This window comes from Chiloscyllium punctatum, chromosome 11 (assembly GCF_047496795.1).
Source record: "Chiloscyllium punctatum isolate Juve2018m chromosome 11, sChiPun1.3, whole genome shotgun sequence".
NCBI lineage: Eukaryota > Metazoa > Chordata > Chondrichthyes > Orectolobiformes > Hemiscylliidae > Chiloscyllium > Chiloscyllium punctatum.
In genome coordinates, this window is record NC_092749.1 from 27,705,617 (window position 1) to 27,718,238 (window position 12,622).

The 12,622-nt window shown below is 40.3% G+C and overlaps 1 protein-coding gene across 5 annotated transcripts in view; it reads right to left on the reverse strand.

The window, feature by feature from the left end:
• LOC140482857 (alpha-actinin-2-like) overlaps positions 1–12,622 on the reverse strand; it is a 114,086-nt gene that overhangs the window by 48,456 nt on the left and 53,008 nt on the right. For all 5 annotated transcript variants that reach the window (XM_072580553.1, XM_072580559.1, XM_072580558.1 and 2 more), the window contains exons 3-4: positions 7,817–7,936; positions 7,015–7,101 (exon numbers count right to left, since the gene is read on the reverse strand). In XM_072580553.1, the coding sequence (XP_072436654.1) occupies positions 7,015–7,101; positions 7,817–7,936 (207 nt within the window). The remainder of the gene's footprint in view (positions 1–7,014; positions 7,102–7,816; positions 7,937–12,622) is intronic.

Consider the following 12,622-nt stretch of genomic DNA (forward strand, 5'->3'; position numbering starts at 1 on the left):
GTTTGCTTTAGCCACTCTTTTTCGTTTTATTTATAGAAACATTTGCTACCTGTCTTTACAGTCTGTGCTAATTTTTTCTCATGTTCTATCTTTCTTTTCTTTATAGCTCTTTTTGTGGCTTTCTGTGACTTTTAAAGTTTTCTCAATCTTCTGGATTCCTACTGTTTTTGGTCACTTTGTATGCCTTCTCTTTCAATTTGATAGCCTCCCTCATTTCTTTAGACACCCATTGCAGATTACCCCTCTTCTTACAGTCCTTTTCACTGGAATATACTTTTGCTAAGCACTTCGAAAAATTTCTTTTAAAGTCCTCCACTGCTCATCAACTGTCCCCTTGTTTAATCACATGGCCCTGGTATTGGACTTTTACCTTCACACTCTGCATGTATATTCTAAATTCAACCATACTGTGCTCACTCCTTCCAAGAGGATCCTGAACTATGAGGTCATTAATTATTCCTGCCTCATTACACAGGACCAGATCTAGGATAGCTTGCTCCATCATCTGTTCCATTACATAGTTTTCTTGAACACTATCACAGATACACTCAGAGTCATAGAGATGTACAACATAGAAACAGACCTTTCGGTCCAACCCATCCGTGCCAAGCAGATATCCCAACCCAATCTAGTCCCACCTGCCAGCACCTAACCCATATTCCTCCAAACTCTTCCTATTCATATAACCATCCAAATGCCTTTTAAAAGTTGCAATTGTACCAGCCTCCACCACTTCCTCTGGCAGCTCATTCCATACATGCACCACCCTTGTGAAAAAGTTTCCCCTTGGGTCTGTTTTATATCTTTCCCCTCTCACCATAAACCTATGCCCTCTAATTCTGGACTCCCCGATCCCAGGAAAAAGACTTTGTCTATTTACCCTATCCATGCCCCTCATAATTTTGTAAACTTCGACAAGGTCACCCCTCAGCCTCCGACGCTCCAGGGAAAACAGCCCCAGCCTGTTCAGCCTCTCCCTATAGCTCAAATCCTTCAACCCTGACAACATCCTTATAAAGTTTTTCTGAACCCTTCCAAGTTTCACAAGATCTTTCCGATAGGAAGACCAGGATTGCACGCAATAGTCCAACAGTGGCCTAACTAAAGTCCTGTACAGCCGCAACATGACCTCCCAACTCCTGTATTCAATACTTTGACCAATAAAGGAAAGCATACCAAACGCTTTCTTCACTATCCTATCTACCTGCGACTCCACTTTCAAGGAGCTATGAACCTGCACTCCAAGGTCTCTTTGTTCAGCAACACTCCCTAGGACCTTACCATTAAGGTGTATAAGTCCTGCTAAGATTTGCTTTCCCAAAATGCAGCACCTCATATTTATCTGAATTAAACTCCATCTACCACTTCTTAGCCCATTGGCCCATCTGCTCCAGATCCTGTTGTAATCGGAGGTAACCTTCTTTGCTGTCCACTACACCTCCAATTTTGGTGTCATCTGCAAACTTACTAACTGTACCTCTTATGCTCGCATCTAAATCATTTATGTAAATGACAAAAGGTAGAGGACCTAGCACTGATCCTTGTGGCATTCCACTGGTCACGGGCCTCCAGTCTGAAAAACAACCCTCCACCACCACCCTCTGTCTCCTATCTTTGAGCCAGTTCTGTATCCAAATGGTTAGTTCTCCCTGTATTCCGAGAGATTGAACCTTGCTCACCAGTCTCCTATGGGGAATCTTGTCGAACGCCTTATTGAAGTCAATGTAGATCACATCTACCACTGTGCCCTCAATCTTCTTTGTTACTTCATCAAAAAACTCAATCAAATTTGAGACATGATTTCCCACGCATAATGCCATGTTGACTATCCCTAATCAGTCCTTGTCCTTCCAAATACATGCACATCCTGTCCCTCAGGATTCCCTCCAACAACCTGCCCACCACTGACATCAGGCTCACTGGTCTATAGTTCCCTGGCTTGTCCTTACCACCCTTCTTAAACAGTGGCACCACGTTAGCCAATCTCAGTCTTCAATAGTCACCTGTGACTATTGATGATACAAATATCTCAGGAAGTGGCCCAGCAATCACTTCTCTAGCTTCCCACAGAGTTCTACAGTAGACCTGATCAGGTCCTGGGGATTTATCCACCTTGATGCGTTTCAAGACATCCAGCACTTCCTCCTCTGTAATCTGGACATTTTGCAAGGTGTCACCATCTATTTTCCGACAGTCTATATCTTCCATATCCTTTTCCACAGTAAATGCTGATGCAATCTACTCATTTAGTATCTCCCCCATTTCCTGCGGCTCCACACAAAGGCCACCTTGCTGATCTTTGAGGGGTCCCTATTCTCTCCCTAGTTACCCTTTGTAAAACCCCTTTGGATTCTCCTTAATTCTATTTGCCAAAACTATCTCATGTCCCCTTTTTGCCCTCCTGATTTCCCTCTCAAGTATTCTCCTACTGCCTTTATACTCTAAGGATTCACTCGATCTATCCGGTCTATACCTTACGTATGCCTCCTCCTTTTTCGCAACCAAACCCTCAATTTTGTTAGTCATCTAGCATTCGCTATACCTACCAGCCTTCCTTTTCACTGACAGGAATATGCATTCTCTGGATTCTTGTTCTCTCATTTTTGAAGGCTTCCCATTTTCCAGCTATCCCTTTCCCTGTGAACATCTGCCCCCAATCAGCTTTTGAAAGTTCTTGCCTAATACCGTCAAAATTGGCCTTTCTCCAATTTAGAACTTTAACTTTTAGATCTGGTCTATCCTTTTCCATCATTATTTTAAATCTATTAGAATTATGGTCACTGGCCCCAAAGTACTCCCCCACTGACACCTCAGTCACCTGTCCTACCTTATTTCCCAAGAGTAGGTCAAGGTTTGCACCTTCTCTAGTAGATACATCCACATACTGAATCAGAAAATTTTCTTGTACACACTTAAATTCCTCTCCATCTAAGTCCTTAACACAGTGGCAGTCCCAGTCGATGTTTGGAAAGTTAAAATCCCCGACCGTAACAACCCTATTATTCTTACAGATAGCAGAGATCTCCTTACAAGTTTGTTTCTCAATTTCCCTCTGACTATTAGGGGGTCTTTACCTGGGGCAGTGTTTTGTAGAGGAATAAGACGGAGGTTATTTTCTGGGTCCGTAGATTGTGGAGGAGCAAAAATGGCCTTTAGTAGAGTGTTATGTGCTTCTTGTCAGATGTGGGAGTTTAAAGAGAGTTTAAGGGTTACTGCGCATTATATCTGCAATAAATGCTGTTGGTTGTGAATCTTATCAGATTGAATGGATCAGTTGGAGAGACTGTTAGAAGCAATGAGGAATTTGCAACAGCAACAATATGTGATGGATGGCAGTTATAGGAAGAGGGGTGGGGGAGTCTCAGATACAGTCACATAGATGGGTTAACTCCAGGAAAGGTAAGAGGTCGGAAGCTAGTGCAGGAGTCTTCTGTGGCTATACCCATTTCAAACAAGTATGCTGTTTTGGAAAATGAAGGGGGTGACGGATTCTCAGGGGAATGTACCACGTTCCTGGTATTGAGACTGGCTCTAATGCAACGAGGGGTACGTCGGGTTCTAAGAGATCAATTGTAAGGGGGGGGGGGGGGGCGGCGGGGAACCCAGGGAGATAGTGAGGAAAGAGATCAATCTGAGACTGACACAGTTGAGAACAAAAGCGAGTCAGTCAGGGCAGGCAGGGACAAGGTAGGACTAATAAATTAAACTGCATTTATTTCAATGCAAGGGGCCTAACTGGGAAGGCAGGTGAACCCAGGGTATGGTTAGGAATGTGGGACTGGGATTTCATAGCAATTACAGAAACATGGCTCAGGGACGGGCAGGACTGGCAGCTTAATGTTCCAGGATACAAATGCTACAGGAAGGATAGAAAGGGAGGCGAGAGAGGAGGAGGAGTGGCGTTTTTGATAAGGGACAGCATTACAGCTGTGGTGAGGGTGGATATTCCTGGAAATATATCCAGGGAAGTTGTTTGGGTGGTACTGAGAAATAAAGGGATGATCACCTTATTGGAATTGTATTCAACAAACTCCTCCTCAAGGCTACCCTGACTGAGCTGGTTTGACCAATCTACATGGACATTAAAATCCCTCATGACAACAGCAGCACCATTTTTATAGGCATTAGTTACTTCTTTGGTTTATTACCTGCCCCAATGTGATGTTATTATTTGGTGGCTTATAGACTATGCGCCTCAGTGACTTTTCTCTTCTTAGAATTCCTAATTTCCACCCAAATGGATTCAACCTCATTCTCCATAGATCCTACATCTCTCTGCACCATCCGGATGTTGTCCTCGAATATCAGAGCTACACCATCTCCCTTACATTCCTGTCTGGTATCCCTGGATATTTAACTCCCAGTCATGACCATTCTGTAACCATGTCTCCATAATGGCTACCAAATCATATTCATTCGCAATGATTTGTGCCATTAACTCATCAACCTTGTTATGAATGTTACGAGCATTCACGTCAAGTGCCTTTATGCTAGCTTTCTCACAGTCATGGTTCACAACATCTCCAATATCTCCAGAATTATCCTTCCTTTTTGCTTCTTTTATACTCTGCCTTGAACTTAAACCCTCCTGCACACATGCTAACCTGCTGCTTACCTTGGCCAGAATCTGAATTGAGCCAGTGCTGTCAGCACCAATCTGATCCACACCAGCTGTCTGGCCAATTGGCCCTACAAAAAGTCTAAGTTGCTGCAGCATTTACAGACACATTATAGCTTGGAGCTATGGATGATGATGATAGAAATAAATTAAAGATTTTGTTACATGGCTGGGCAGAAATGTCTCCAATTGCTGTTACCACTTGTCATCAGCATATCTTGGAAACATTTACAAGTAGATATCACAACCTGCTTTGATTCATTATGAACTCAGCTTTCTTAGCTGCCATACTCTGGGCTGGAACTTGAACCTGGAGCTTTTGACTGAGACACCGGTATCACCCCACATTGTCCCAAAACTTCCTTCCATCAGGCAAGAAATATTTGGCACAAATTACTAGGCATTTGGAAAATTCTCTCCTCAGGTCAAAAATGTCCTGTGTGACAGTTTTCCTGATTTTAAAATCAGGCACTAGTGTCAAATGAATGGTTTTATATCAATTGTCTGTTATTGATAGAACTGAATGAAGTCAGACATATAATTGGTGAGAGTTCCAATGCTGCGAGTTTTGCACCACCACTCAAGATGAATTTCTATCTCCTCCTGACTCCAACAATAGTTACATATGCATTTCATTAACATACATTGTTATTGTGTTGCTCAGAGTTTCACTTGGTCACCCTAAAGTACTTATTATGTGGCTTCTTCTTTTTTACATTGCAGACCAAATCCCAGTTGTGGTCAGTTTGAACCTGGTAGTAATACACTAGAGAGGTGCAAAATTTGGCATCCATGGCACCACTGATGTAGTCTGCAAATCACTTGAATTGAATTGAATTTATTGTCATGTGTATTGAAGCACAGTGAAAAGCTTTGTCTTGTGAGCAATACAGGCAGATCACAGAGTGAAGTAGCATTGATAAGTAAATAATAGGTAAACAGCAGCAAAAACAAAAATCACAGGTACAGGTGAATGTTGAGTGTCCATTCAGTATTCTAACAACAATAAAGGTATAAGCTGTTATGAATCTGGCTGAAGCTGTACCTTCTCCCTGATGGTAGAGGTTGTAGAAAAACATTGCCAGGGTGGGATCAATCTTTGAGAATGCTGGTGGCCTTTCCTTGACAGCGGGTCTGGTAGATGGATTCGATCGATGGGAGGTTGGCCTTTGTGATTGTCCAAGCAAAGTTCGCAACTGTCTGTAGCAGTCTCCAATCTTGGATGGTACAGTTACCATACCAGGTAGTGATACGTCCAGACAGAATGCTCTCGGTCATGCACCTATAAAAGTTGGCAAGGGTATTTGCGGTCATGCCAAATTTCCTCAGCTGCCTGAGGAAGAAGAGACGTTGTTGGGCCTTTGTGTCCACATGAAGAGTCCAAGTAAGCTTGTTGTGGATGACCACTCCCAGGAGCTTGACACTGTCTACTCGTTACACATTAACAGCACAGAGGTGGAGAGGGGGCAGGAGTAACATCCCGCCAAAAGTCAATAATGAGTTCCTTGGTTTTGCCAGCATTTGAGAGCTAGGTTGTTCTCAGTACACCATTTTTCCAAGTCTTCCACCTCCCGTCTATAGGCTGTTATGTCACTTATGCCAACCCAAACTGTGTGAAAGTCAGTTACAATAAACAGTAAAGTCAGTGTTTTTTTTTAAAAAAGAAAAAGTCTCTTCCAGAGGGCTACCTGAATATACATCATTCCTCACACCCTTACCTTTTACTCCTCTACAAAAAGCAATTTTAACATCTATCTTTTCAATCTTATTTCAGGCATCTCCTGATCTTTCCCTTCAAATCTTAGTGTGTTTGCTGGCCCACTTGCTTTTCTGAAATGTTCTGGGTCATAAATTCAGATTTTTATGGCAAAGATTCATCCCCAGACTAGTTTGGAAGAAGCCAACAGCTTGGAAGTCCTTATATACATGAAGCCAGTGAAAAGGAAATATCAGGCAGGGTGTATAGAGGGCAGCTATTCTATTAGCATTGGTTTTACAGCCCAGCACAACCAAAAGTTCTACCAAATAAACAGGGAAGTCACATGATAAGTACTAGAAGTTGCCGATGTGAAAATCTGATCAACACAGTAACAATGGATGTTGCTGAAATTCATATGTAACTATTGAGAGTGTGGTGGGGAGGAAGACAGAAGTTCATTTTGAGTGGTGGTGCAAAACTCGCAGCATATATAGGACCTCACATTCAGTTCTGTCAACAGACAACTGATACGATACTAATTGTTTGACACTATCGCAGAGACATATACTATCTCTGGGAGTTTCACAAGAACTTAGATATCTGGTTAATGTGATTGTACACCTGATGTTTTAATCACAGTCTAAGCCTTTGTTGAATGAGTTGCAGTGGATTGAACTGAGAAACTCAGTACACTTACCCTCCACAGATATGTCATGAATTGCAAAACGGAGGATGATTGTCCAAATCATACCTAAAGTCATCTTCACATTCCCATCCACTATTTCTACAACAGAAGAAATATAACAGTTGAGAAGTGTTATTGCAATATCCAAGCTTGACATAAATATAATTCTTTTAGAACTAAAAAATCTTCCTGTCATAAAAATGCCTGGAATTAAACAGCAATTGATCTTCACCCAGACTGTGAAAGATCACAACTATTCCAGTATGAATGGCAAGACTAGACCGCATCCTCACTATTAGTTTTCAACCCTAGTATTCAGAATAAGAAACAAGTATTGAATAAAAGTCTATGACAAACTCAGCAGCTCTAGATAGTCATGTAATGCTAAAATCAAACTGTTAGCTTGGTTTTTTGAACTGAGTCTTGTGTAGGCAAATAGGAGGTGTTCGTTGAGAAATTCAAATTGCACCCAAAATAAATGGAAGTTAAATTAATGGCACTACATGCTGACATCCAGCCAGTCTGAGGCCCAAGCAAAATGTGCCTTTGGACATCATTTACATGTTGTTGAGAGATATAGATGCCAAAATGGCTGATCTTATTGTCAATATAGACAGGAAATTGGCTCCTACTTTGAACCAGCTAGCAAGTTTGTTTTGGAACAGAAGAGATTAAATCCTGGAGTTGGTGATGAATGAGATGCAGCAGAGACTGGTGTGTTTTCTTTTATGGACCAAAGGTTAAAAACAATTTCATGATCAGCCTGCAGCAGTCCCTTATTATTTCACAACACAAACATTTCAGACCATATTACCTTCAGCGCCAATTGATACAAGCTTTACTCCTTTGCTGGAAATGTAATCCAATGCTTTGTTAACATTTGCAATTTTATGGAATCTCATCTTGCCTTGATCTGGCTTTGGAAGTCGCTCACCTTGACAGAGAAAGAAATGTATTTAAAAACAATTCAATAATATTATTAAAATTTGAACATAATACAGTTTATTCTGAAACTAGAGAGAGTGTAATATCTCAAGAATGGAAATTATGAGAAGCAGTTTGATAATAATGGATTAGGGAAGTGCATTCGAACAGTAGACAGGGCAAAGACTTAACCCTTCCTATTCATATACCCATCCAGATGCCTTTGCCAGTATATACATTCCCCTAATGCACAAACATCCAAAGGGAAAGGCAAATTCAAAGTTTGGGAGAAGATTTGTAGCTCGGGTGCTCGTTGTTGTGGTTCTGTTCGCCGAGCTGGGAATTTGTCTTGCAAACGTTTCATCCCCTGTCTAGGTGACATCCTCAGTGCTTGGGAGCCTCCTGTGAAGCGCTTCTGTGCTGTTTCCTCCGGCATTTATAGTGGCCTGTCTCTGCCGCTTCCGGTTGTCAGTTCGAGCTGTCCGCTGTAGTGGCCGGTATATTGGGTCCAGGTCGATGTGTTTGTTGATAGAGTCTGTGGATCAACAAACACATCGACCTGGACCCAATATACCGGCACTACAGCGGACAGCTCAAACTGACAACCGGAAGTGGCAGAGACAGGCCATTATAAATGCCGGAGGAAACAGCACAGAAGCGCTTCACAGGAGGCTCCCAAGCACTGAGGATGCCACCTAGATAGGGGACGAAACTTTTGCAAGACAAATTCCCAGCTCGGCGAACAGAACCACAACGGAAAGGTAAATCAACTATATTCAATTAAAGAAGTTAAAGGTTACATTAGATAAAAGGAAGTGGCTTATTGGGATGCCAGGAAAATAAAAGCAAACCCAATATTGGGAATAATATTGAACTCAAAGGATGACAAAGAAATTGATTCAGTAAGAGAATATGATTAGCAAATTAGTGAGGACTGTAAGAACTTCTTTAGGAAACTGAAAAAAGGTGAGTTAGGATAAATGTGGACCCAATACAGGTAGGAAATGGTAGAGATTCTAAAGAGATTCAAAGTAACTTTGCATCCATCTTCATAAAAGGCGACATAGAAATCTTTCAGGAATACCAGGCAGCCAAAGGACCTGTGAAACTAAGGAACTGGTATTAGAAAAAAAGATAATACTGGAAAAGTTAACCGGTTTAAAGATAGATAAATCCAATGGACCAGATGGGTTTTGTCCTGGAGTGTTGAAGTTAGAGCAATATTGGATGTTGGGTGGTTATCTTCCAAAAATCCTATGGATTGTGGAGTGTAGTAAATGTAAACCTATTATTTTAGAAGGGATGGAGAAGGATGTTGAAGAACGGCAAATCTGTTTGTTTCAGAACAGAAGGAAAGATGTTGATTCTTTTATAAAGAACGTGATAACTGGACATAGGAAAGAATGGTAAAATTGGACAGCATCAACAGAATTTATGGAAGTGAAATAATGTCCGCGAAACTTGGATTTTTTTTTGAGGATATTCCTAGTAGCATTGATAAACGAGAACCAGTAGTTGTGATGTATTTGGATTTTCAGAAGAGTTTTGTTAAGTCCTATACAGGAGATTAGTAAATGAAATTAGATTGCATGAAATTAAGAGAAATACACTAATATTGTTTGAAAATTGCTCAACTGGCTGAAATCAGAGCGTTGGAATAAACATATTATTTTTGGAATGGCAGACTATTACTAGTAGGCTACCACAAGACTCAGTGCTAAGTCCACAGCTGGTCAATTTTTTTTAATATAAACTATTTAGCTAAGAGATCAATTATAATGGTTTCATCAACAATTTTGGAAATTGGGTTGGAACACAGGTCATGAGGAGGATACAACAGCCTTCATACAAACTTGGACAAGCTACCAGAATGGGCTAGAATGGCTGGTGAAATATAATGTGAACAAGTGTGAACTTATTCACACTGATATTTAAAAAAAAAGCATATTTATTTATCGGTGAGATTTTAGAATGTACAGGTGTCCAAAGGGACCTGGACATCTTTATTAAATTACAAGTAATCAAAAGTTAGCATCAAGTCTAACAAAATATTTGGAAAGTAAGTGGTATGTTGGAGTTCATTGCATATGGGTAAGAGTCCAGGTGTAGAGTTGTTTTGCTGCTTTGATGGGACCTCACTTTTTTTTTTAAAAACAGCTTTAGTCTCCTGTGCTTTCAATGAAGGACGTAGAATGGATCACTACCATTAATCACTAGATTAATCCCTGGATTGCAGGACAGTCTTAAAATGAGAGTTTGAGGAAACTGGCCTGTATTCTCTAGAGTTTTGAATAATGAAGGTTGCCTTCATTGAAGCTTACAAAATTCTTGCAGAACATGGCAGGATGGATAAACGTAAATATTTCTCCTTTTGATTTTGCTTCAGATGTTTCTCCTTACTGATTACTCAAACTAGAGAACATAATCTTAGGATAAGAGGTATTTCAGACTGAGATCAGGAGGAAGTTCTTCACCTGGGGGTGGTAAATCTTTGGAAATTCCTACTGCAGAGTACTGTAAAAGCTCAATTACTGAGCACGTTTATGACAGAAAAATCAAGAGACATAGAGCGTACAACAATACAGTGCAGAACAGGCCCTCGATGTCGTGACAACCTATGAACTATTCTCAGCTTATCCCCCTACACTATCCCATCATCATCCATGTGCTTTTCCAAGGATTGTTTAAATCTCCCTAATGTGGCTGAGTTGACTACATTAGCAGGTAGGGCATTCCACACCCGTACTACTCTCTGCGTAAAGAACCTGCTTCTGACATCTGTCTTAAATCTATCACCCATCAATTTGTAGTTATGCCCCCTTGTACATGCTGACATTATCATCCTAGGAAAAAGACTTTCACTGTCTACCCTATCTAATCCTTTGATCATCGTGTATGTCTCTATCAAATCCCCTCTTAGCCTTCTTCTTGCTAATGTGAAGAAGTTCAAGTCTCTCAGCATTTCCTCACAAGACCTTCCCTCCAGACCAGGCAGCATCCTGGTAAATCTCCTCTGCACCTTTTCCAATGCTTCCACATCCTTCCTGAAATATGGAGACCAGAACTGTACAGAATATTCCAAGTGTGGCCGCACCAGCGTTTTGTATAGTTGCAGACCAATTATATCAATGCATATTGGTGATAGACAAGAAAGTGGAATTGATAAAAATTAACTTTTAAAGCTTGGATTTCAAAATTGTGCATAATCATGTTGAACAGTTTCGTGATCTTATTTTGTTTTAAACAAAGGTCCTGGAATAATGACCTAGTCCAGTATCTATCATATTTATACTCTGGGTTTATGACGGGTAGAGTAAGCACTGAAGGACCTAAGTTTGTTTTCAGTTTAGGATAATTATGGATAAACTTTAATTTGGAAAACCCAGAGATTGAATGTAAGGGAAGTTCACAGGAGACCTGACTGGGGCAGAATTAAGTATAGTTTGCTCTCATTACAGGAGTAGAGAGCAGTTCAGGGAAAGGACCATTACCTCAGTAGAAACACTTAGATTGTGAAACTCCTAAACCATGAAAACTGGCATGGCAAGTAAACTGTTAGGAATCAGTTATGTGGAACTGAAGAAGTTGGGAAATTGTACTCTGTGGATTTGAATCTCTAAATTAATGGTATTTTGAATTAAGTTGAAACTTTATTTTGCTGTGTTTTTTTTTAAAATTGTATTCTAGATTTTATAGCATGGCTTTTATTTATTTTGTGTAATAAATCTGTTCTGTTGTTAAAGAAATTCTGCAGCCTCATGTGACTGTATTCCAGTGATCGACCACCATATTACCTAAAATTTTAAACAAAATCTGTCAAGCCAAACTTCAGTTTGGGATCTGACTTTAGTGGTAGTATTTATCAGCTTAAAACTGGGGTCACATGATCTAATTGAATGATGGAGCAGGGTTAGTGATTGGCCTACTCCTGTTCCCATGAATCCTTTTCTTTTCCTATTTCAGTTCTCCTGATTTAATCAGGAAATACAATACCTTCGGACAGAAAGTGAATGAATATTGTTTGTGGCAGGTGTTATTTATGAACCCGACATATTTTGACTGAAGTTCAGAAATGACAATTTTTAAAGAAGTTAAATTACACAAGGCTCGAGAACTAAAAGTAGAAAAAAAACAAATTTGTTATGTTAATACACAATGTTCATTCAATATAAAGATAATTTGTAGAAGCAATTCAACAGAGGAGAATTTCTAAGCTACAGTTGGACTGTACATGTGTAGCTTGCTGCAAAAGCTGGACTTTATAAACTTCAGTCTGACTAAAACATTAAAAAACTGACTAGGAGAAACAAGGAATTTGACTTAATCAATTCAGAGATACACAAAAAGAATAAAACTGTAGTTGCAAGCACATCCTATCAAGTCAAACAAAGTACTGATCAAACTTTCCCAACAGAAACGCAACAATGAGACATTTATTATTGACACAAAAAGGGAATTGAGCTTAAGTGAAGTTTTTGTTTGAAACAGCACAGAGGAGAGATCAGTTCCCCCCCTTCTCTCTTCTAGTACGAGAAAAAAGTTCAACATTTTGGATCTCATTCAAAGAATCACTATTTGTTTGTGAACCTTGAATGATGGCAGGCTGTTCAACTGCATGGAGCTACTCAGCTTTATTGGACTTCTGCTAAACATCTATTGAATCTATTGATTCGGGGGTGGTGTGGTGTGGTGTGGT